The 25,776-nt window shown below is 38.8% G+C and overlaps 2 protein-coding genes across 2 annotated transcripts; one reads left to right on the top strand and one right to left on the bottom strand.

Annotated features, from left to right (window-relative positions):
* The first annotated feature begins 2,842 nt into the window (after window positions 1–2,842).
* LOC149814218 (alpha carbonic anhydrase 4-like) lies at window positions 2,843–9,766 on the top strand. Its single transcript, XM_089989903.1, has 8 exons — window positions 2,843–2,963; window positions 4,421–4,632; window positions 6,870–6,976; window positions 7,075–7,177; window positions 7,468–7,629; window positions 8,490–8,543; window positions 9,430–9,603; window positions 9,671–9,766. The coding sequence occupies exons 1-8, from the start codon at window positions 2,843–2,845 to the stop codon at window positions 9,764–9,766; spliced, it is 1,029 nt and encodes a 342-aa protein (XP_089846029.1).
* Window positions 9,767–16,744: 6,978 nt separating this feature from the next.
* Window positions 16,745–23,840, bottom strand: LOC149814219 (S-formylglutathione hydrolase-like). Its single transcript, XM_089989597.1, has 7 exons — window positions 23,617–23,840; window positions 19,278–19,395; window positions 18,535–18,582; window positions 18,136–18,332; window positions 17,957–18,055; window positions 17,780–17,845; window positions 16,745–17,131 (listed from the first exon to the last, which is right to left on the bottom strand). The coding sequence occupies exons 1-7, from the start codon at window positions 23,755–23,757 to the stop codon at window positions 16,946–16,948; spliced, it is 855 nt and encodes a 284-aa protein (XP_089845723.1). The 5' UTR covers window positions 23,758–23,840; the 3' UTR covers window positions 16,745–16,945.
* Between the last annotated feature and the right edge of the window lie 1,936 nt (window positions 23,841–25,776).

Below are 25,776 nucleotides of genomic sequence, written 5' to 3' on the forward strand. Positions count from 1 at the left end.
ATTGATATTTTTCCTTGTTTTTCATTTTTTTTTCAAAAAGAAATCCATGGCACGATCGATGTGGTATGGGTGTCGGCTGACAGACCAGCCGAAGTCAAGCCGTGAACCCTCGTTGTTGGCCCAGCCGAGTGATCGGCTGGGTATGATCCCTTTATTTCAAAAAAAAAAAATCTTTTTATTCACGTTGGTGGCTGTTGGCTGGCTGGCAGCCAGCCGAGTAGCACTCGGCTGACTGCCAGCATGCTGGCAGGTGCGCCAGGCCCAGCACCCAGTCGGCTGGGTGCTAGGCGAGCCTATGACAGGGCCATAGCCGGCCCAGCCGGCCCAGCCGACAAAAATTCTTTTCAAAACAGGGAAGGGGGTTAAACCCCCTGCCGGAAAGGCAGTTCCGGCATGGGGGGTTGACCCCCTGCAGTGCCTTCACGGCAGGGGGGTCGACCCCCCATGCGTTTCCGGCAGGGGGTCGACCCCCCTTGCCGGAAACGCAGGGGGTCGACCCCCCCTGCCGGAAAGCACGGCAGGGGGTTAAACCCCCTCCGTTTCCGGCAGGGAAGGGGCGTACCCCCTGCGTTTAGAAGAAGAAAAAGAAGAAGAAGAAGAAGAAGAAGAAGAAGAAGAAGAAGAAGAAGAAGAAGAAGAAGAAGAAGAAGAAGAAGAATATTACCTGCGCTTCGCCGGACGGTGGCGGGAGGTTGACGGGGAGCGGCAGCTGGCGAGCGCCGACTGGCGAGCGGTGGACGGGGAGCGGCGGCTGGCAAGCGGCGGTGGCCGGACGGTGGCGAGAGCCGACGGGCGGCGGGAGGGAGCAATACAGCGAAACAGGGAAAAGAGAAAGAGGGATGGGATTAGGGATTTACGCGACATTTAGCGACGGCTTAGCGACGGCAAAATTCCGTCGCGAAGCCGTCGCGAAACCCAAATACCAAAAAAGCGACGGAAAATATTCTGTCGCTACTCCGTCGCTAATTAGCGACGGAGTAGCGACGACAGAGTTCCCTCTCTAAATCCGTCGCTAAAATGGTGTTCTTGTAATCAAAAGTAGCGACAAAAACATGCAGTCGCTAATCCGTCGCTAAGTAGCGACAGATTAGCGATAAAAATCGTTTCCTCGCTAATCCGTCGCAAATTAGCGACAGATTCTATCTCTAGCTAATCTGTCGCTAAGTAGCGACGGGAAAAATCCGTCGCTAATTTCCGTCGCTAATTAACAATTTTCTTGTAGTGTCTTTAAAACCTTGAGGTTGGGCCATATAAATATCTTCAAAAAGTAAACTATTTAAGAATGCATTATTAAAATCCAATTGATGAAAGAGCCAATGTAATGAAACCGCAAGTGCAAGAACAACACGAATAATGGTGGGTTTAACAACGGGACTAAAAATTTCAAAAGAAATGATATCTTCTTTTTTATAAAAACTCTTAGTGACCAGACGAGCCATGTAGCGAGCCACTGAGCCATTGGTATGCCGCTTGATACGAAAAAACCATTTGAACCTAATGACATTATAGTAGGATTGAAGTGAAATGAGATGCCAAGTATGATTGAGTTGGAGAGCGTAAAACTCATCTTACATAACGGCACACCATTTAGGGTCAAGGTTAGCTTGTTTAACGATAGTGGGTTCGGGTGCTAGTAAAACAAAGCTGAAGCAAGCAATGAAAATAGGATAGAGGAAATTGAAAAACGCTCAAGGCTTAAGAGAGTTGGTCATAAAACGAGTTATCATGGGATGAATATGATCGGCTAACGAGACCATCATCAGTAGAAGAAGATGAGACAATAGAGGATGAGGGTGAGAGTCAAGCGGAGTATGATACAACATCAGCGGGAAGGAAGACCACAGGAGAGGTAGGAGTAGGGGTGGCAATTTTTGACATGACCCGCCAACCCGCTTCTTAGCCGGGTTCAGGTTTGGCTTAAACGGGTTCGTGTTGTAAACGGGTCGACCCGCCTAACCCGTTTATTAAATGGGTCAAGTTCGTGTTAGGGGTATGCCAACCCGCCAACCTGTTTAATAAATGGGTTAGGTGGGCAGGTCAACCCGTTTACCCGAACCCGAGCCGCCAACCCGCCCGCCAACCCATAAACTTTTCAATGTAAAACCCTGAACCCGACCTGCCAACCTGTCCGTTAACCCGCCAACCCGTTTACCTGACCTGACTCATTTATTAAAAGGGTTAACTGTGTCGTGTCGGGTTACCCTTTTAGTAAATGGGTCGGGTTCGTGTTTGCCACAACTGACCCGTTTAATAAACGGGTCGGGTTCGTGTTGAGGTATGCTGTCCCGCCGACACGATCCGCCAACCCGACCCGATTGCCACCCCTAGGTAGGAGCAGTCAGACCGGGTGAACTTATTGCCATATTCCACTAACCTAGATTTTGGCTAAACAGATTTGGACTCGAATGGTAAAAAGCTCATACTAAATCCATTTTTTTACAAATAAACAGATTTGAATACCAGTCATACTCGAATATTTGTTAGATTTGATAGAAAAAATCATAATTATATCCACACCCAATTGTAATCAGATATTGTTTTGGCTTATCAAATGCAACTAAATATAATCGAATTTGGTCGGGTATTGGATAAAATCGGATTTATTAACATCCCTAATTTATCCTAACCACACCTGTCTTCCGCACCACAATGACCTGCCATGTGTTTGACCATCTAGTTTGGGCATTGTTTTATCATGCAAGTTTTGCCCTCAAATAAAACATGAATATATCCTACTATTTTAATCCAAGGTCATTATTAAAATTTTAAAACCTATAATCCCACTTTATAAAAGGGGATTCATCCCATAAGAAGAAAAACTAGAAGAGTTAGCCCATTAGCAATGGAAATGAGCACCAAGTTCACCATTCTACTCTTCTCTCTAACTTTTCTTGCTCTCCACTTTCCCTGCACCAACTCTGCTGAAGTTGGTTCTTCTAAAAAGAACCCTTCTGAAGAACTTGGTAACTCTCTCTCTCTCTCTCTCTCTCTCTCTCTCTCTCTCTCTCTCTATATATATATATATATATATATATATATATATATATATATATATATATATATATATATCATGGATACCATGTTTTTGCCTTAGATATAACTTTAAGAAACTATTTTTGAGAATGAGCAGAGGAGGAGAAAGAGTTTGATTATACAAAAGGAAGCAGTAAAGGGCCAAAACACTGGGTGCAGATCCACCCTGAATGGAAAGCTTGTGGCAATGGAAAGAGGCAATCCCCCATTGATCTTCTCAACAAAATGATTGTAATTTTTCCAAAACTTGGGAGACTGAAAAGGAAATACAAGTCTGTCCATGCTGTTTTGAAGAACAAAAGACATTATATTATGGAAAGTATTAGATTCTTACCATCCTTTTCTACCCATTTGAGCAACCTACTGAGGTTTCAGCCTAAAAATAAAATAAAATTTGTTTTTAATAAGTGTGTTATGATCCTATATGCTTTTGGCTGGTTGGACAAAACCCAAATGTGTCTTACATGTCCTAAGCCACCAGTTATTGTTAACCTTCCTACAAATCTAAAAGTAAGTCCCTAATTGCCCCATAATATCCTACAATCATTTCATTAATTTCCAAATGCTAGGGATGCAAACAGTTCTGATTCGAGCCCCATTTAAAAATTACAATTATACATGAGCTGGTAGATCATGTGTCATACCCCCATTTGACCTGCTCTCATTTAGATATGAGGCAGTGGCAAAGAATGTGGGCAGTTTACCGTTTATGCAGGGGACAATCTATAGATAGAAGGTATGGAATGTGAACCACCGTAACTCCAGTGACAAATAGACCTAGCACCCTGCCACAATAGTTGCCTGCCCCTCTCATTATATAAGGGATGTTCATCTCTTAAGAGGAACACGTTAGCCCATAACAATGGCCATCAGCACCAAGATCATGATTCTCCTCTTCTCTCTCACTTTATTTGCCCTCCTCTTTCCCTGCACCACCTCTTCTAAAGCTGGTTCTTCTCAAAACGCCCCCCCTAAAGTTGATTCTTCCCAAAAAAACTCTTCTGCAGTTGGTGGTAAGATTCTTTTTCTCAGAGGGATGTAAATGGTTCGGATTCTGATCAGTACCATAATTGATTAGTCGGATGTTGGCTCAACGGATTCAGATTCAGATGGTAAAAAAACTCATACCACATCCAGTTTTTTTACGTGGTCGAATTCGTATATCCAACAATATCCATCAAATCCGGATATTTGTTGGGTTCAGTAGAAAAAAAATCAAAACCATATCCACACCTGATTATAATTGAATATAGTATCGGCTTACTAAATCCTACTGAACATAGTCGGATCTCGGGTGAAATCCAATCAATTGTGATGACTCTCTCTCTCTCTCTCTGGATTGCCTCCATTGATATTTTGACGAACTTTTCCTTTTGAGAATGAGCAGAGATAGAATTTGGTTACAAAAATGGAAGCAGTACAGGGCCGCAAAACTGGGAGCAGCTGGACCCCAATTGGAAAACTTGTGGCAATGGGAAGATGCAATCCCCGATTGATTTTTCCCGTGAAAAGATGACAATTTCTCAAAAACTGGGGAAACTGCAAAGGAAATACAAGCCAGCCCATGCCGTTCTACGTAACAAAGGCCATGTTGTTATGGTTAAGTACTGATCCTCTCTATTTTCCTTTCCTAACTATTTTAATAAGTGTCGAATCGGTTTCATTTAAAAAATAAGCCACCTAATTGCTGCCTAAGGATGGCAGTGGACAGGTCTCCACCCTCGCCTCATCTCAAAATCCTGCCCTCTATCCCTACACGGGTTTTGATTTTAACCTACATCACCATTTCATGTCCTCCATCTCCGGTCCAAACGGGGCAAGGCCCCGTTTCCCCTCGGTCCATTGCCATCCCTAAAGAAAGATTGGGGACGAGGTGGGGTGGGGCAAGGCGGGGATCGAGACAGAGACGGGGCAGGGAGGAAAGCCTAAGTCCATCCCCACCTCCATCCCCGCATGGGTTTTGATTTTAACCTCCATCCCCATTTCATGTCCTCCATCCCTGATCCAAACGGTAAGAGGCAGGGCCCGCCCTGTTTCCCCGGTTCCACTGCCATCCCTATTTCTGCTGACATACCTACAAATCTAATTAATACTAATCCTTCCAAAGTTTTCTAACCTCATTTCATTACTTTTCAAATGAGCTTTAGTTTTCCATGCAAGTGGCAGGACGCATGTTGGTGGCTTGACTTTTAAGTCTACCAAAGCTGGGTTTATTTTCATAATTTTTAGAGCATGACAATAAACCAGTATTGTTTACTCACAAGCATAGTGACAAAAGTTTTTATGGGCAATTTCTCGTTTTTCAAAAACTCATGAGAAATTGAAAAAAATCCATAAATCTCGCATTTTTGGCAAAATCTCAGCAATAAAAAAATAATTAAAAAAATACAAAAATTAATTTTATAAAAAAATAGTAATAAAATTTATTTAAAAATAAAAATGTAGGATTTTTTTCACGATAAATAGCCGTTTAAAAAGTAAATATCGCATTTAAATCACGGTATTATGTTTTTTTATAAATCTCGCGATATTTTGAAAATCTGGCGAGAATTTGCCATTTTAAACTTTCAGGCAATTTCTCGTGAGATTTTCCATAAATTTCTCGGTATTTGTCACACTGCTCACAAGGGCTCCGCACACTAGGTCGGTTTGGAGGGAAGGTCAGGTTCAATATGCACACTTTTAGTGTTCTGCTGCACCTGATCACCCTCCATCTTTGAGATGCAGCTTGTCAGTTTCCCGGCTCAAATCAGGTGCAGCAGCACATTAAAAGTGTACAATCATATTGTACCTGATATTCCCTTGATCGGTTTGAGGCTTTAAGTTCAAGGTGGTGGAGCGATTGACACTGCTGGGTGTGCGTCCTTTGCTGCAAAGCCTAAGCCAAATGGTCTATGTTCCATTTCCATATGGCACTCCTGAGCCCATAACGCCACGTACAAACCATATGGTGGTTTCTCCAAGCTAAATCCTAAAAAAAAATGTAATTATTGTCCGTGTTTGTTGGTTATAGAATTATAGGTAGGGGTGTCAACGTGTCAGGTTTGGTTCAGACCCAGGTGAAACCAGACCCAGACCTGATTTGATATGTCCGGATCTAATCAGACCCACCATAAGAAAAAACCATACCCAAATCTTATAAGGGTTACATGAGCCAGACTCAAACATTACCCGGTAAAATAATTTTTTTTAGCATTTTTACATTGAAAAATTACAGATCTTAGTTGGAACTCGGGTCGGTTACATGAACCAGTCTCTAACCATACCTGGTAAAATAATATGTTTTTTATAATTTTGACATTGAAAATTTCTGGATCTTAGTTGAAACTCGGGTCGGGCCCAGGTCTGGTATGAAATTTTACAAACCATACCCGGCTTCATATATTAATCGAACGCTTTGGGTCGGACCCAGATTCTAATCTGACCTTATTTATCACCAAACCCTAGCCTTATAGTGTTTGGTACGGGTCGGGCGTTGAAGGTAATAGAAAAGCTATTTCTTTTCTTTTTAGAACAAAGATATATGGAAGCAGTGAATATTACAAAGTGTTCGCGTTATATGCAGCAGTGCTGCATGGTGCAGCGCCACAGACAACCACCCATCTTGGCATTTCTAGAGATGGGTGTAGTCTCGATCTCGAGAAATGTTGAGATGGGTGGCTGTCAGTGCGGGCAACATCACTGCAGCTGCATAAAAAGTGTCCTCTATTACAAATGCATTGCTATCTTTGATTGAGTGCACTTAATGGGAGGGAAGCAAAACATTGAGGGGGTAGTCTAATGATTTTGTGTGTCTGATAAATGGACTTGTTTTAATTTATCATGTTTGGTTATAGCTGGAATGGCAAGGAGATGCTGGAGCTATTACAATCAATGGGACCGACTACAGTCTGAAACAGTGCCATTGGCACACACCTTCTGAGCATACAATAAGTGGGACAAGGTAGTAATTACGCTGTTAACTGCACTGTGAATCAAGAATAATAAAGCTAATTATGGTCCTAATCTTTTCTTTTTATCTCTCATGGTGAGTGTTTGCAGATTTCAAATGGAGTTGCACATTGTTCATGAGAGCAATCAAGGAGCCAGAGCTGTGGTTGGAATTCTTTACAAATTTGGGTCACCTGATTCCTTTCTTGTCAAGGTTGAAAACTATAATTTCTAATTCATGTGCATGTTTATGTAATCCTTTGTGTGTGTGTGTGTGTGCGCGCGCGCGTGCGAGCCTGCATCCGTATTGGGGCATACTTTGGGTCAAATATCCAACAAATCTTGATCCATCTAGTAAGATTTGGTACATATCCATACTTGTTAAACAATCAGTTTTTGAATGAGTTTCCAAAGTAATGCTGCAATACAGAAGTATTTCATAAATATTTGCCATTATTTAGCTAATTATTTGTTTGTTTATTCACGTATTTACATATTTGTCAGATGATGAATGCAATAACAACAGTTGGATCAGGTCATGATGCTGACATTGGAATTGTCGATCCAAATGATATAGAAATTGGAACCAGAAAATACTACAGATACGAAGGCTCCCTCACCACCCCTCCCTGTACTGAAGGAGTAGTTTGGACAGTATTGAAAAAGGTATGCATTTAGTACATCAGGGTGCTAAGCACCCTGGCAAGGACTGACTCAGTTCATCAAGATCGGGTCTGATTGGCCTGCAAAATAGGCCCAAATAATGCTATGGATCATATTCATATCAGGTTACACCCTGATCCAGTATCTTGGACTTGGATCCAGTTCCAACTCAGATTTGTTGCATTGTCTGTATGTCCTGAAATGTTTCATATAAGCGAATAAAGAGACTTCGGACCTAGAAGTTGATCCTGAACTGGGTAAAGTGTTGAGCTCAGTCATATCCAGACCCGGACGTAGCTAGATCAAGCCCATTTACTGCATCATTTGCAGCTTTCTCACGTGCAATCAAGGTAGAAGTATGTACACTGCAAGCCTTTGGAAACATATAAAGATTAGCCCCAAAGGGGTTTGGCCTAGTGGGATGTGACCTGAGCCGCTAGGCTGGTGGTCTAGGTTCAAATCCCATGGGTGTCACCCCTTGTGCACAAGCCAAAGCATCACGACAACCTTGGGGAATGGGGTAAGCCCATGGAGTTTTACGCTGCCAGGACAACGACCGTAAGTACGGCAGGCAAAGCCAGCACGGCTAGGTCTTTGATCCGGGGGTGGTTTCTCCATGTAAATATAAAAAAAAAACTGGGTGAGTCAAGTTGGGTTCAACCAAGTGAGCTCAGTTTTGTCCAGTCAACTTGTGTCCTTATGAGTGCATTAATTTCAAACTTTGCACCTTATACTTAAAACTTAAAAGGACAACGTGCCCTTTGATTGATTAAAAAAAAGAAAGGATGCATTAATTTTGGCAAATGATTTAGGAAATATGATATGCCTCTTAGTGTCTCTGACTGTTGCTATTGTATGTACAGGTGAGGAATGCCTCAAGGGGACAAATTAATGCATTAAAAGGAGCTGTTAAAGATGTAAGTAATTACATTCGTGGAAAAAGTTCAAAGAGTAAGCCAAAATGCAGTCAAGACCAGGTGGTTAGAGCCTATGTTAACTCAGTATGAGTCAACACATGACCAGGTGGAAGCTTGTCCGGGTCATGCAGCTCAGTCATGGGCTAACTCGTGATGCAGGCCAACCGAACTCAGTCATGTGGAACATTGAAAACTTGGCTTACTGGGTGTCTGATCTGAGTTGATCAAGCTAAATCGGTCGATATAATTTTTAAAATTCAAAAAATCATAAAATAAAAAAGGGCCAATTCAGCTCGAATCAGGCTGATTCTACCAACTTGGGATTGAATCAGTCTATTTTTTTAATGAATGAAAACTGATTGCAAAAACATTTACAAATGAAGGAGTCCAATCTGGACTCATATCGGATCATTGTCTGTTCTGATTTTGAAAACGCTACTCTTGCTTGAAACTTGGCTAAGCTGTTCCTGTCCCTGTGAACGAATTTAACCATGACTCGTTGAAAGCTTAGCAATCTAGGGACAAGGCTATCCAAACCCGGTCTGGTTGGATTCGATTCTGATAACACTGGTTTTGATGTCAAAAATTTAGTGCAAAACCATGCTAATTGCCAACACTAAAGAGAATTGCTTTCTTGTTTCTCAAAAAAGTTTATTTTAAAATTGAACCCTTTTTTAAAACTATAACAACTTTTAAAATGTGTTAAGTTGGTCTTAAACAGTATATTAAATAGGAGTCCTAGTCTCGGAGTTTTACGTAGCCCGGCGGCGATGACAGTAGGTATGGCAGGCTGAGCCAGTGCAACCAGGTCTTCGTGCCGGGTGCAGTTTCTTCGGGTTATAAATAAAAAAAAAACAGTATATTAAATCTCTTGTTCATTTTGAAGGTTTGCACCGCCATGGCGATTACCCATGTAGTCAGCGGGGTCCTGTGTCAAGCTGAAGGCCCAGGATCGAATCCCACTGGTGCATGGGGGGTGCCGTTGCTTTTATCACTGTTGGGGCACTTAGTGCTGGCTGGTTGTGTCCTTAACCCGGAGTTTTACCTCTCAGGGAGGCAGGTCCGTTAGGGTTTTCCTTAGTCATTTTGAAGGTTTGCTAAACTTTGGCTGCTCTTTGATTTTACAGGGTTATGAAGAAAACTCTAGGCCAACTCAACCCCTCAATGGCAGACCAATTTTGAAGTACAATTCCATGGATGCTGAGCCAAGTCATGAGTTGTAGAATCTTGCAGCAGTGAGAAGAGTTTTTAGGATGTAGTAGAAGTTTTTGGAGTGTAATAAATAGTACAGATGATAAATAAGCAAACCTTTAATTTCAACCACTACTGGTTGATGCTTTGGTGCTTTGTACTCTTGCTTTTGATAAGCAAGGACAAATTTTTTTTTGAAAGAATAAGAAATAACCGTTGAAATAAAAAATTTATTAGGAACTTATACTTTTTGTGGTCAATTTGTGGCAATAATATTTTCTCAGAATATCAGTAATGTCTTTGTCATATCTACAACCTAGGTCATCCCAAACTCCGATATCTCTGGCAATGTAATGGTCCCCCCCCCAAAAAAAAACTACTCAAACATAGATCATTCATGCAACGTGAAACCCGGACACTCATGCACAGATCACATCATGTGTGTGTGCACGCGGGCGTGCATTAATTTGTATTCATGCCAGGGCTGGCCAATGGACTGGACCTAGGGTGGGCAATGGGTCGGGCGGCCCAGTCGACCAAGACAACCTGGCCCACCATGTGGCAGGTTTGGGTGAGAGTTTTAAGCCTTGGCCCGTTAGCTACTGAGATGAAACCCAATCCACTTATAAACGAAGCAGGCCAGGCTCCGGCCCATGCATGGGCTTGAGTTATCTAATTATTTGCTTAAGATGTAAGTTGGTAACTATTAGTATTTACTTAATTTGTTGGATTAACTTTATGAAAACTACAAAGATAATTAGTTGGGTGAATGGTAAGTTGTTACTATGTATCTAGTTTAAATGCATTAATTTTATGGGAACTAGAAAAATAATTAATCAAGTGCACTGTTGCTTGACTTTTTTTTTTATAGATTCAGTTGGTTTACCACTTACATCATTGAATTTTATGGAATTGTGGAGATTTTGCTTGTCTATGATGTTAATGGAATATGGAGCTTTTAATTAGTACGATGATGCATTACCATGCATGATGCATGCATCCATCTGGAACAAACTGGTCGGCCCGTTGAACATTGGCCCATTCAGTTAATGGGCTAGGTCATGGGTTCCTTTCCAAACCCAAGCCCCTTAAGAACCAAGCCTAAACCTTACCCATTACTAAATGGGCTAGGTCATTTCCAATCACTTTTCATAATCACAGGATTCAATACAAGTTTCTTACTAAACAAACCATGTAGATCACAACCGTAACATTTGATCTACAAAAAATCAGAAAATTTTGAAAAAAAAAGTGATTTTTACTCATTAGTTTGGTACCTTCATTAATAGCCAATATTTACCATATATATACATATATAGTCTACAAAATCCAATGAAAATGCAAACCTACAAAATGGGTACAGTGCTAAATGAAATAGGCTAATATATTACCGGTGTTTTTTCAAAATTCTGATAGTACAAATGTGATCGATATGTTTGTTTTTATAGGAATCACTTCTTCGAGAATTTGAGTTGGATGCATGGATAGGTCTTTATAAGGTTTAAAAATTCAATGGCCTACAATTTTCTTAAAATTTTGAGGCTCTAATACTATTTTTTTCATCCAAAACCCATGATCCAAGTATCAATTTCTAGTAAATCAATCACGCTGAAGACATCTATGGGGCCAAATTAAAAAAAAAAAAACTAAAAATCCAGTATAATGTTTCATTTAGCGACATGCCCATTATATATATATATATATATATATATATATATATATATATATATATATATATATATATATATATATATATATATATATATAGAGAGAGAGAGAGAGAGAGAGAGAGAGAGAGAGAGAGAGAGCTGTTTCTGAACTTCACCATGAGATGGAATGTTGCAAGTTCAAAACCCATTGGTATATAGGTGGTTGAATAACTGATAGGAGTTTGCCCAACCCTAGCTTGCCTTTGAAGGAAAGAAAAAATAAGAACACTTCAAAAATCCGTATTGTTCATAACAAAATCGCCATTCAATATCCTTCATCAAACACTTCAAAGAATTATATTTTTCATAACAAAACCAACATTCAGTGTGCAAACAACCGCTGGCACACGCACACATACACAAATTGTGGACACACACACAGATATTTCATCCTATGCAATAAGGAAAGGCAAAACTGCGAGCATGAAGGCTTCATAAGCAGAGGTGCCCGAGCCCGTGTATGCTATATCCTTCTCAAACTTCTTTGTCAAGCCCTGTGCATTCATTCAATAAAAAATATGCGCTTTTAGTACCCGAAAAAGAAAAGATGGCGGATCAGGTGCAATTACATTGCACACTAAATGTGTGCCGCTGCGCCCTGGCACCCTCCCTCTAACTATTGGGCCTTACAACCGACAGGCCGTATCTCAGAGATGGAGGGCGGTCAGATGCAGCGGCACACATTTAGCGTGCAATGTGATTGCACCTGATCTGCCCTTGAAAGGAGTTTGACAACTCCGATAACTCTGCCTGTGCAATCCCATTACGCACCAAAAGTGTGCCGCTGCACCTGACCGCCCTCCATCTCACCGCTGGGCCCCACAGCTGACAGGATGTATCCAGAGATGGAGGGCAGTGAGGAGTAGCGGCACACTTTTGGTGTTCCATGGGATTAGACCTGATCTGCCCTTATAGCTTTACATCAGCCATCAACATGTCTCAGAAATATCGTGGTAAGGCAAGATTTGAAGATTTTTTTTTGTCTCAAGTAAATCTTGGAAAAAATAGAAAATCAAATGTATAATAATGCAATGAGAGAGTGTGTACTAAAAGCATTAAAAACTAAGAGAAACAAGAATTTGAAAAGAAAACATCAGATTATTTTTTGGAAATTTCATCATGCTTGAGAAATTTATACATCATTCTGAAGTAAGCTCATTTCCAAATCATCTGCAAAATCTCCAGAAGGAAAAAAATCATAGCTTTCAATATCTCATAAAAAATGTTATGATATCTTCAGAATACCAACAATATATTTTTTCAAAATATTAGCGATATTCGTCACTATGCTGTACTGGTAGAGCCAGCAGCAAACACCAGGCCTCAAGAACTCAACAAATTCTTCATTCCCAAAAAAAAATAGATAACTTTAAATTTACAGAGCAGATTCAAAGAAAATTTCTTACCTTCACAATGAGACCGCACCTGCACCAAAGAACAAGTAGAAATAAGCAAAGAGAAAACAAGGGACAAAATTATGAATGATTGTAGTGTTCTTCTGGGGACTACATGAATAGAGATCATGCTAATGAACTTCCGTTTCTGACTGTGAGAAGAAACTCTTAAGTTCACAAGCTTGGTCACCTTTCATTTGATGCATAAAAAAGAAGCAAGCAAGAGATGCATACTCTATGAAATTATCATAATTGGTGGCCTTGGCTTTGCCCGTTGGATCATACTTAAGATGAGCACTTCAAGAATGATACTGAAAATCCAAGGCTGAGGAGCGCATCGCGCAGCTCGTTGGCGTCGATCTTCCCACTCCGATCTCTATCAAACTTCTCAAAATTTGACTGAATTTCCAAGATAGATTGATAAGATATTTTTTAAGAAAAAGGTTATTAAAGGTGGAGGTCAACAACTATGAGAAAAAAGAAAACATGCCTTTGTGTCCTAGGCTGCCACCTGAGGTTTACAACGGAGAAGATCCAGTGATAGGGCCAGAGTACTTTGTAAAGTACTCGGGACACAGAAAATCGTTTAATGCACCCCTCCCTCTCCTTAGATTATAAACGGAGGCGTGGTTAGGTGATCGGGCGTAAGTACTTTACAAAGTACTCGGGCCACACAAAACACAGAAAATCGCTAATGCAGGTAGTTATTTTCTGTTCTCGTGTTTTACACAGAAAATCACTACCTGCATTAGCGATCTTCTGTGTTTTGTGTGGCCCGAGTACTGTAAGTACTCATGCCCGATTACCTAACTAAGCCTTCCTTTACAATCTAAGGATGAGGGGTGCAGGGCCTGAGTTACCAAATCCAGGCAATTTTTTTTTTTATGAGGAACCTACTTAGGAAGGTGAAGTTTCATTTATTTGAACAAGCTTACCCTACTTTTTGGAGCCGAGTTTGGGTTGGCTCGTCTAGGCTCATAAAAAAGTCCGGCTGTTCAAGCTCGGTTCATGCTCAAACCAAACTTGAATAGCCTTTGTCCATGTTCGCTTGAGTTGAGCTCGAGATGCTTGAGTCAAGCTCGGCTCGACTCAAGCTGAACAGTTTTAGTTGAAAAGTTTTTTGAAAGAAGCGGAGGAGGGTTGACATTCAAACTCACCACCTCTCCCAAAGGAGAGCAACGTCTTATCCATCAGGGTAGGACTCTTTTTCTGCTCATTTTGTTAGCATCTTACATTAATGAGGTCAAGGATAAGCTTTGCTCAACAGAAGCTAGGTGACTCTCCAGGGGCAAGGGGTGTGTCGCAGGTTTACAACAATTGTAAGTACGGCAGGCTTAGCCAGCAATAGTAGGTCTCGGATCTCAATGGAGTTTTTTCCATCCTTCATAAAAATAAAAAATTGGAGTCCACTTTTTTATTTTGGCAAACTGGGGGTAGCACCAAAGGATTTGAACCAAGAACCCTAGGTTAATTACGATCATGTGGCCGAAAATAAGTAGAATAATGTTGAATATTTAAATATGACTAAATTGGTGACACGGGCAGGGGGTCCACTGCCAGTGCCTTATGAGTCGGTCATTGGTGTGTAAAATCAGTGTTTAAAAACCTTCTAAGTCAACCCGGTGACTCAATTGACTCAGCCCAACTCGGTCAAATTAGTGAATGACTGATCAGGAATTCACAGAACTCAGCCGAATTTTGCATCTCACCCAAGTCATTGGTTGAGTGATATATATATATATATATATATATATATATATATATATATATATATATATATATAAAGAGAGAGATAAAAAATATGTCAAACCTGCCCACCACCCTTCTTATTAGATTTTTATTATTCTTTTCAAAATTCTGACTGTAAAGATGTGATCTATATGCTTGTTTATACAGGAATCAGTTCTTGGAGTATTTGATTCAGATGCATGGATGGGTTTTTATAAGTTTCAAAAATCAACCGTGTACAATTTTCATAAATTTTTGAGGCTCCAAATACCATTTTTTCTATTAAAAAATCATGATCCAAGTGTCAATTTCTAGTAAATCAATCATGTTGAATACATCTGTGCAGTGAAAAATTTAAATAAAACACCAAAACCTTTTCATTGAGTAGGTTTGGCATGTTTTTTAGTAGGTAGGTTTTCATTCCTCTCTCTCTCTCTCTATATATATATATATATATATAGAGAGAGAGAGAGAGAGATTATATATTTTATATATAATTACATATATATTATGTATATTATATATAAAGGGATGATTATTTATATATATTAATAAAATGTATACAATAACATATTTTTACATATTATATACAATATATTGGTAATATACTTTCAAATTTGCATATTATATAAAATATAAAGTTGACATTACCCGACCAAGTAACCCATGATGAGCCGAGTGGCAAGTCACTGGTTTTTAAAACTAAACCATTAGCAATGGCCCTTATCAAGCCTCTTCATCTAACAAATAGGGATGATGGATCAACTACATGTATTGCATTTCACATAGGCGGTGTGGCTCATGTTTCTGGTCATGTGATGGCAGCGGCTAAGGGGAGACCCACACCCAACTCATCAGATCTCAATCTCCATCAGATTATTTTTCATGTCTTTCGCTTTTACGAAAACAAAGTCCACTGCTTCTGTCACTAAGCCACCTCTAGAGAGAGAAAAAATTAGAGACATGCCATATAGGTAACACTGCCTTTGCTGGTCACAATTGCATACTTTGAGCGTGCCGCTGCACCTGATCTCCCTCCATCTCTGGCATAAAACCTGTCAGCTGTGAGGCCCAACAGAAAATGGAAGGCCCATCAGCGGCACACTAAAGTGTGCAATATGATTGTACTTGATCCGCAGTCCTATCAAACGGGGGATCTCAGAACAATGCTTACTGGGATTTACATGCATCGAGTGTTCCAACTTCCAACCAGACATTTTTTTCAGTAAATATCAGCAGTCAAAATCTCATGATATTTTGAAATTCTTTTATAGATCTCATGTTTTTCAGAAAAAAAAACTAAATTAATAAAATAAATCACCAAATTTTAAATAATTTTTACAAAGGAAAATTTAAATGAATTAAAATTAAAAATCAAATAATTAATTCCTGCTGATATTTACTGTAAAGAAAGGGGCGGCAAGCAATTCCTTGGATTTTTTTCATGTTTTTTGGAATGAGAAATGCTGATATTTGTCGCAGCGATTCCAACTTCCGGGCTGATTTGTTTTGCAGTGCTTGCCGGTTTTTTCAGTGGGTCTGGTGTTGATTCTGCTTCTGTAGTCCACCCCGTAAGCGACTAATTTATTTGTCCTCTGATTCTACTTACAGAGCCAGACGCTAGTAGCTATTGAGATACACACATTTGTGTTTTTTTGATGAATGAGACACTTGGACGTGAAACGATTTCACAGGTGCAGTATGTACTGCGTTGGAAGTTTCTGAAAGTTGATTCCACAAACTCCCACCTGATCAAAGCTGAACACAAGACTGATAATTGTTAGTTATATCCTGATTCACTGCAAACCGAGTAACCAACTTTTCTTTTACTTTTTTTTTTCTTATGTAACATGGAGAAACCACTGTAATGGTTCAGACATCCCATAACGACCAAGAAGTGTCACGTTAACCATGGACCAGAGTCGATGTCTGCAGTATAAAAGTCTCTCTCTCTCTCTCTCTCTCCTATTACGCACTCATTATCAAAGTAGCAAGAGGCATTCCAAACTAGGGCTCACGCACCAGACAGGCACCCTGAGTATCGAACTCTCCACCTTCAATTTGAAAGCCTCAAGTAGACCAACCAACCAGGTGTATGGTGCCCTTGTGGGCAGGCAAACAGAGCAACTTGCAAACCAGACACCAATATTTATCCAAACAATTTCCAGGCAAGGCAAAGTTTTTCGAACATTTCCATTTTATATCTTTCTTGTCCAAGGCAAACTTTTGCTGAAAGCGGACACAGAATGGTCTATTTGGTGCAAACCGGTCTCAAGTACTCACAAACTACTGGATCAAAGATTTCCATAGTCTATGAATCTGGTTTAATTTGCGAATAGCATCTTAACACATCAAAAATAGCACTAACAAAATCTGAGGCTTACTCTGAACTTTTGAGGGATTTAGCATGGTGTTGGATGTGATCATCGATGAAGGTAGAAATGAAAAAGTATGAATGATCATACCCAGGCTGCATTCGCAAAATGAGAGGGGCTCCCACACTCTTGCAGGCCTCCTCAAACCTGTGAGCCAGTAACTGATCATTCAAAAACTTGTCTTCATCTCCCTGCATTTAAAAAGGTTTCCAACTTTAATCCTTGTAAAGGCCAAAAGACCCAAATGTTCTTGTGCAAAGGTATATTTCCCTTATATGCCTGGTAGATTATAGCTGAAAATGGGTAAATTTCTGTCTATTTCTTCGCAAAAACTTCCGGTGTGCATATCTTTAATCGTTTAACCTTGTGTCACCCCTACCTATGTTGAACTACAAGTGGATTTTTAGTTTTTTACTAAATAAAATCAAGTGTGCCATCTTATGATGGTGTAAGTACAAAGGCTACTCGGGACAACATGACTTTCAACACGAGCAATGGTGTAACCCTCCTTATGGGAGTTGATGCACATGTACCAGACCCTGAACACTGTAGGAAAGGTCAAATGATGCACCATGCTTCCACACTGAACATAGTGCACCAGGAGCAGTATTTTCCACTACAAACGGTTATGCATCCAGGAGCACCACTATTATGATCCTATGGAGACAAGCTCTCACCCATTTTTTTAGGCCCTCGTGCTTTATCAATGCAAAGCAATCCAAGTGTAAGTTACATAACAGTCTATATTATGTGTCGGTTCTGTCCATATCATGTGGTAGTTGCATATGCAAACTTAGATGCATGTTTTTAAGATAAAAAGGCAATGTACTAATATCCACCTGATCAATTAGGATAGGTGCCGAAAATTTGTTTGAGTTCTTAACCAGACAAGTTGCATCATATTCCTGCAGGTCAAAGGCATTAAGGCTGGAGTCATCAAGAACATCAGGAAGGCAAGGAAATTAAACAGCTTGTTCAGAATCTATATGCAACTAAGAATCAAACATTGTTCTTACCTCCCAGAGAGATTTGTCGCTGCCTAAGTAATTTGAGAAAGCCTTCTGACCCCATGGACAATCTATAGGATTTACAATTGGTGCAAAGGCTGAAACCGACTGTTGCAATGGAAAGTGAAAAGAGAGTGAGTTCATGCATCTAACCCTGTGTTCAACAAAAAACAGGCCAAGAGACATACCTTATAACTCAAAGGATTTTTTAGGTAAATTGTCAAAGCACCATGCCCTCCCATAGAGTGCCCAAAAATAGAAGCACGTGAAGTATCAAGCTGCTGAAAATTTTCACTTAAAAGCTTAGGCAGCTCATTCACAACATAGTCATACATTCGCCAGTTTTTCCATTTCTCTTGAATGGCATTCAAATAAAATCCAGCACCTGCACTAAGTATATGGAATCTAAGGACAAGTACAGGTCTCAAATCATGCAACTGGAATCTTTTACAAATCCTTCAGCGTACTTAACTGCTAGGAGGAGGCTAAGATTTAGAAAAGTGAAAAACCACATAGAAGACATTCAAATGAAGTATCATAATTTTTTTAATGAGCAAAATGTTTCTGAAATCAAGGAAGTAGCATACCCACACCAAAGTCCCAGCTGTCTGCTTCTCCCTCCACATTCAGGCCTCCTGTCATTTATGGAAAGGATATGACATTATATTGCGTGTATCAGGAACAACATTTCAGTGTAGTTTTAACATGGGATGATATTTATGACAAAGATTTTGGGCTGGAAGAACCAAAGTCACTTGGCAAGAATTTCCACTGGAAGTATCCATCACCAAGAAGATGGAACAACTGCAGTACAAATACCCAAGATTCCAAGAAGATAAATATGCCCCGCATGACTTGACACCAGAAATATATAACCTTGGATTGTGGGGACAAAATACATCAAACATTGTGATGAATTAAGCACAAACATAAGTCACTATTTCCCTCTCTTGATTACTAGAAAAAATCCATGAGAAGAAACACAGGCATCATTCTTGTAAAGTTACAGCAACCAATCAGTGTCGCAACACAGAATATTATAGGCATCAGTTTGTATTTTTGGAACTTCCATGAAGAAATGCTTTGGACTTGTATAGAAGAGGTAGAAAGAATATTTAAGCCCCGTAAACTTTGCAAATTATGGATGGCATACATGCAGAATGGCAGAACAAAGCATCATTTCTTATAGCAATCAATCATGAACCATTACAAAGAATATTGAAACAATCATCAACAGTGGGCGTTCTGCTAAAAACATTTCACGAATAGTCTTATGCACCTTTTCCTATCATGAACACATCCCATTAGTTAAGGTCATTTAGCAACTCACTTGGCGACGTATCTGGAGCAACCAACACAATACCCTCACTAGAAGCTGCACGTTGAGCTCCAGATTTAATGATAAAATTCTCATCTGAGCATGTGAGCCCTGACAACCAGTAAAGAACCTGTCGAAAAGGCAAATGACCATTACAAGGTTATGACAAAGAACAAACATGGAGACACCAAGATACATGTATTTTCCTGGTTAAATGAAGAAAATGCAAATTCTGTCATTGGTCAAGAGAAAGCTAAACTAAAAGCAACACACAGAGTAGTATGTACTATGAAAACAACTTGATTCTTATATAACCAACATATCAGCAGCACCACATAAGCAAATGATGAATCTTTGCAATTAAAAGGATAAATTTATCAATGATACATGGGTTTCCATACTCAATGAATGGTGCTAGCAGTTTCCTGGGAAGAACATAAAAGAGTGGTGAAAGATATTTATATACTTGCAGCAACCCAAGTTGGTGGCATCTGTATTCTCTAAAAGTTTATTGTTTGTGGAGTTGTAGATGGAGGGTTTCAGAGCAATTCATAAACCATACAAAATCCATCAAACATGACTATTTTATAGGTCCACTTACTATCTTAATTGGTTTTAAGTGCTTGTTCCAAGGTATACTTAGAAGTTTTCCTGCAAAAAATGATCGCCCCTTGTCCCCAGGCTTCACTTCTCTTAACTCTAGTGCTCCAAGTGGGTCTAACAACCAATCTATACGGAATGATGGACTCAGCAATCTGAGAACTAAATCTTTTATTTCACAATACTCAGCAACAGCCCCAGAGATAAAGTGATGCAAACTCACCTGAGCTACAGAAATTGATGTTGTGTGTGGCTTGAACATGGATTTTTCCATGGGACCCACATGTGCCTCATATGAGTCCTTTTGGGACTTCGTTTACACAACCCATTGTGAATGGGATATGGAAATAAGGGGCCGTGTGGGGTTCCTTGGATGTCAAGGTAAATAACAAAAGGAAAAAACAGAAAATAGAAAGAGAGGTTTGTGCTATCTTTTGGGAAAGAGCGAACATTAAATGAAGAGAGAGGAAGGTTCTCTCTTGGAGGATGGTATGTAGCAGTGTTGTGAAAAGCGTTGAGGAGTAGCGAGGCGCTCCACCAAAAACCGAGGCAAGGCGTAAAGCGTAAGCTTCAAATTTTTTTTTAAACTTTAAAAAATTATAAAAAAATATCTAAAAATACAAATAAATAAAGAAATGCTTTATTGATGAAATAACGACAAATAAGAAATAGAAAATCTCAAATAAGTACTAAAAAATATGAGATTAACATATAAAAGTAACTAAAAACTGATTATATAACTGGAAAATATATGAGATTAACCAAAAAAAAAGTTAAAATTTACTAAGAAACTGATTATATAACTTAAATAACTGGAAAATATATGAGATTAACCAACAAAAGATAAAATATACTAATAAACCGATTACATAACTGGAAAATATATGAGATTAACCAACAAAAGTTAAAATATATGAGATTATTCTAAAAATATGAGATTAACATATAAAAGTAACTAAAAAACTGATAAAATAACTGGAAAATATATGAGATTAACAAAAAAAAAATTAAAATATACTAAGAAACTGATTACATAACTGAAATAACTGGAAAATATATAAGATTAACCTACAAAAGTTAAAATATATGAGATTATTCTAAAAAATGTGAGATTAACATATAAAAATAACTAAAAACTGATTACATAACTGGAAAATATATGAGATTAACCAACAAAAGTTAAAATATACTAAGAAACTGATTACATAATTGAAATAACTGAAAAATATATGAGATTAACCTACAAAAGTTAAAATATATGAGATTATTCTAAAAAATATGAGATTAACATATAAAATTAACTAAAAAATTGATTACATAACTGAAAATATATGAGATTAACCAACAAAAGTTAAAATATATTAAGAAACTAATTACATGACCGAAATAACTGAAAAATATATGAGATTAACCAACAAAAGTTAAAATATAGTAATATACTAATAAACTTATTACATAACTGAAATAACTGGAAAATATATGAGATTAACCTACAAAAACTTGGTTGATTATGTCTCTGAAATCTTGTTGTAAAAAAAAAAAAAAAATTGCGCCTCAGGCTTGCGCTTTGAGGCACAGAGGGCCATGCCTCAAGGCGAGGCGCGCCTTTTGCCCCTCAAGGCACATTTTTGATAACACTGGTATGTAGGCTCTCTCTTGGGCTCTTGCGTAAGAGAGAGAGAGAGAGAGAGAGAGAGAGAGAGAGAGAGAGAGAGAGAGAGAGAGAGAGTCTCTCTTGAGTGTGGCTTCTCTTGGGTTTGAGAGGAGGTGATCACTCTTGGGTTTAGATAAGGTGAAGATAGATCCGACACAGCGAACAGGTTTGATGGATCGACAGTTGGACTATACACATTGATGTGTTTTTTTTGTGTTTGAAGACAACCGAGGTTTAGGGTGTAGTTGGTTGGGTGATCGCTTGTTTATTTTGACTCGCTCTTGTATTTGCATGTGGCTTGGTTATTAATGATAAAGCTCTTGGTATTCTTCCAGTAAATGTAAGTGTTTTTGCCAAACCACGTAAAATCCTTATTCTTGTGCATGGTTTATTTTTTTGCTGGTTATATTGTGCTTGTGTGTGTTCTCTATCCACACCAGTCTCAGATCCGACCTACTATGATTATGGACTTGGGCCCCCAAAATCTCAACAAGTGGTATCATAGTCGTTGGTTCGTAGGGTGAGTGGTTTGAAGGAGTCTTCAGTTTGAGGTTGAGCAATTTAATGGTAAAAGAAACTGTGGCTTATGGCAAAAGAAGAATAAAGGATTTGTTGATTCAACACGGTTTGCACAAGGCTTAAGTTGGTACATAGAATAAACCGACTACGGGTAAAATGGGCAAAACGATAAAAGGAATAAAGTTCAGGGCTTGCCTGAACTTGGTTCATGTTGTGAGCTAGACTGTTCTAGCCCCAGGGAGAGGGGGTGTTGATTGAGAGCTGGATGGAATGGACTCAAGCCAAGGTGGAGAATGTTGTGTGTGACTTAAAGATGGATTTCCATGGAACTCGTATGTTGTCATATGAGTCCTTTTAGGACTTGGTTTACACAACCCATTGTGAATGGAAATAAGGAGCCGTATAGGGTTCCTTGGATGTTAAGGTAAATACAAAGGCAGTGTTGTGATCTCTTTTGGGAGAGAGTGAACATTAAATGAAGAAAGAGAAAAGGTTCTCTCTTGGACGATGGTACATAGGATCTCTCTTGAGCTCTTGGGTATTGATAGAGAGAGAGTATATCTCTCTTGAGTGTGACTTCTCTTAGGTTTGAGTGGTCTATTTTGGATTTAGAGAAGGTGAAGATAGATCCGACACAATGAACAGGTTTGACGGATTGGCAATTGGACTACACTCATCGGTGTGCCTTTCTGGTGTTTGAAGACAACCGAGGCTCAGGGTGTAGCTGGTTCGGTGCTCTCTTATTTATTTTGGCTCTCTTGTATTTACATGTGGTTTGGTTATCAATGATAAAGTTAGCGGTACTCTCTTGGTAGTTGGTAGATGTAATAGTTTTCACCAAACCACGTAAAATTATTACTCTTGTGCGTGGCTTATTTCTTTGTTGATTATATTGTGCTGATGTGTGTTCTCTATTTACACTGGTCTCGGATCCGACCTAAGGCACCAAAAATCTCAACAATTGATAGTGTGACCGCCTCCAGAATATTCATTCCAAGTAATCAGAGCAATAGACGTAGAACACAATCGATGAATCACCAGTTTGCCTAATTGATCTCCAACAGGAAAAAAAAAATTACACCACCACTAGACAGAACTAGCTGAGTACCAACCATACCATGGATTGCCCCAATTCGTTAAGAACAACAAACAAAGGAAGATGACCTAACACAAGAATCTCCCATTTCCCTAGTCCATCCCCATTTCAAGCAAAAGAAGAAATAAAAAGAAGAGGGAGCACACCGACAACAGAGTCTTCATGACCATTCTACTTTTAACATATCCAACGGATTTTGTTGCTGAAAATCTGTACTAACAATAGAAATGAAATAAGAATCACCAACAAATCAAGCATCCCCATATAAAAAATACAACAAAACCCTAAATTTCAAAGATAATTAGAAACCACCCACACAGAACAATACATGGTTCCTTTAACTCCGAGTTGAGAAAATTATATTACAAAAAAAAAGAACTACACAAAGCATAAGAGATCACCCAACAAATCCCAAGAGGAACTAATGTGAAAACCCACTAAATTTGCAATGAGACAGAGGGAGGGAGAAGAGGGGATCTTACGGGAAGCTTTTGAGAGTGGGCAGAGGGAGGGAAGTAGATATGGAAGGTCATAGAGCAACCGAGGGTTGGGCTGAAATGGCGGTACCTCCTATTGTATCCCCCAAACATCTTCGTGCTACTGATCTCAGTTGGCTTCTCCATGATCAGGAGGATGAGCAAACCCTAACCCTGGATCTCTCTCTCTCTCGAGTGGAGCCAAGTAGAGTAGAATCAGTAGAATGGGATGAGTCTTCGGCGTGAGGTGCAAATATTTGTCCATTAAGCACCTGATCGCCCTCCATCTTGGGGACAGGGCCGTGTGAGACCCAAGACCTGATGGAGGGTGATGGGGTGCACAGATTTTTGTGCAATCTTATTGCACCCGATCCGGACTTGTCTTCGGCAATGTTGTTAAAATCGGTTCAGTAGTACAATCGAATCAAATCCATTTTGAATAGAAACATTTTTTAATTCAGAAAAAATACAAAATAAATGAAAATTAACAAAACATTATATACCAACATAGATGTATGAAACTATTGAGCTTGAAAGGTTAATATTTGGTGCTATTTAAGGCACATAATTATATGGAGTTATTTCGGTTCAAAAATATGACTTTTTGAGTAATGAAATTTTAGTGCATTGTAGACCGATAATTTTTTAAGCTCCTAAAAAACCTGCTTATGTGTCACAATCATATAATTCAAAATATTTTTCACTAAACAAAACTTGTAGATCACATTCATAGGATTTAATCTACAAAAAAAATCTAAAACCTATGATTTTCAACTCAATAGTTTCATATAATTTTGTGCCTTAAATAGCACCAAATATTAACCCTTAAAAAATGTTACAAAGTAGCATTACAATCCATTAAATAAAACAAAAAATGTACACCTTACCTTCCACGTGATCTTTTTGTCAAATTCCCAGATGATCTTGTAAATATGAGGGTCGATGCCTCATCGGCCTCAACCTACAAGCTTTTTAAGAGTTTTTCATGTTTTCTTAAATATGAACCTAAAGGATTTTACAAGGTTTAAAAATCGACAGTCTATGATTTTCATAAATAATAAAGCTTAAAAAATCATATTTTTTGTCCAAAAAACATAATACACATACCATTTTCTAGCAAATCATCTATGTTGAACACATCTGTAGGGTTAAATTTGTGAAAAACAACTTGAGCACATCTGTTGGCTCACGGTAGGATGGTAGTACTACAAAAAAATTTGTAGAAAAATTAGTATGCAGCCACAAATTTTCTTATATATATAGAGAGAAAGTGACCACTAGAGTTTTGTTGAGCATCCATCACACATGTGATGGACGCTCAATGTTTTTTCCACACAAAATGCTGAAAAGCGTCAAAAATCACGAAAAACAAGCTTTAGTGTTGGTTCTGAAGCATCACTAAATGTCCCAATTTCGCTGGAACCTTTAGTAGCGCTCAAAACCATTCCTAAAAGTCTTTTTCAAAGTGCGTCCCCTAGGCGGTAATAGTAATGCTTCAAAAGTGCCACTAATTTATAAACTCACAAAAAATAGTATTTTGTGAGTTAGTCAGCTACCACCTATTCTCTCTCTCTCTCTCTCTCTCTCTACTAACCGTCTACATGGTGTGGACAATATTGTTTTTCTTTTCAAACCATATTTTGTAAATCTGATCCAAAAAATGTACGTAGCAAGATTCATTTGCGAATAGACTGTTGGTTCATGTTTTTTCAACGAAAAAATACAATTTTAAGAGGTTTAACATTTATAAAAATTCTAAACCATTGTTTTTTTAATCCTTACAAATCTTACTCACGTATTATAATTGGATGATTCAGAAGCTGATTCTTACTAACTAACCATGTAGATCACATTTGTAATGTCAAATTCTAGAAAAAGAACAAACAAAAAGAAAAAGAAAAATTCTAAATATCACATTCCCTATCGTCAGGAGGAATCTCTCTCTCTCTCAATGCTATAAATATTTTAAAATAGGGTTTATTGACTGAATAAAATGCATTCGTTGCAAATTTATTCCAATCTTTAGTCTGAATTCTGATGTAAAAGTTTCATCAATAGGGTTAACCATTTAAATAATATGTTAACCTCCATTACTTTTTTTTTTTAAAAGGCAAACTGGGGTTAGTCAGACACCTATCAGTTATACAACTATACCATTGGGTTTTG

The sequence above is a fragment of the Nuphar pumila genome, chromosome 15 (genome assembly GCF_984573655.1).
Source record: "Nuphar pumila chromosome 15, dmNupPumi1.hap1.1, whole genome shotgun sequence".
NCBI lineage: Eukaryota > Viridiplantae > Streptophyta > Magnoliopsida > Nymphaeales > Nymphaeaceae > Nuphar > Nuphar pumila.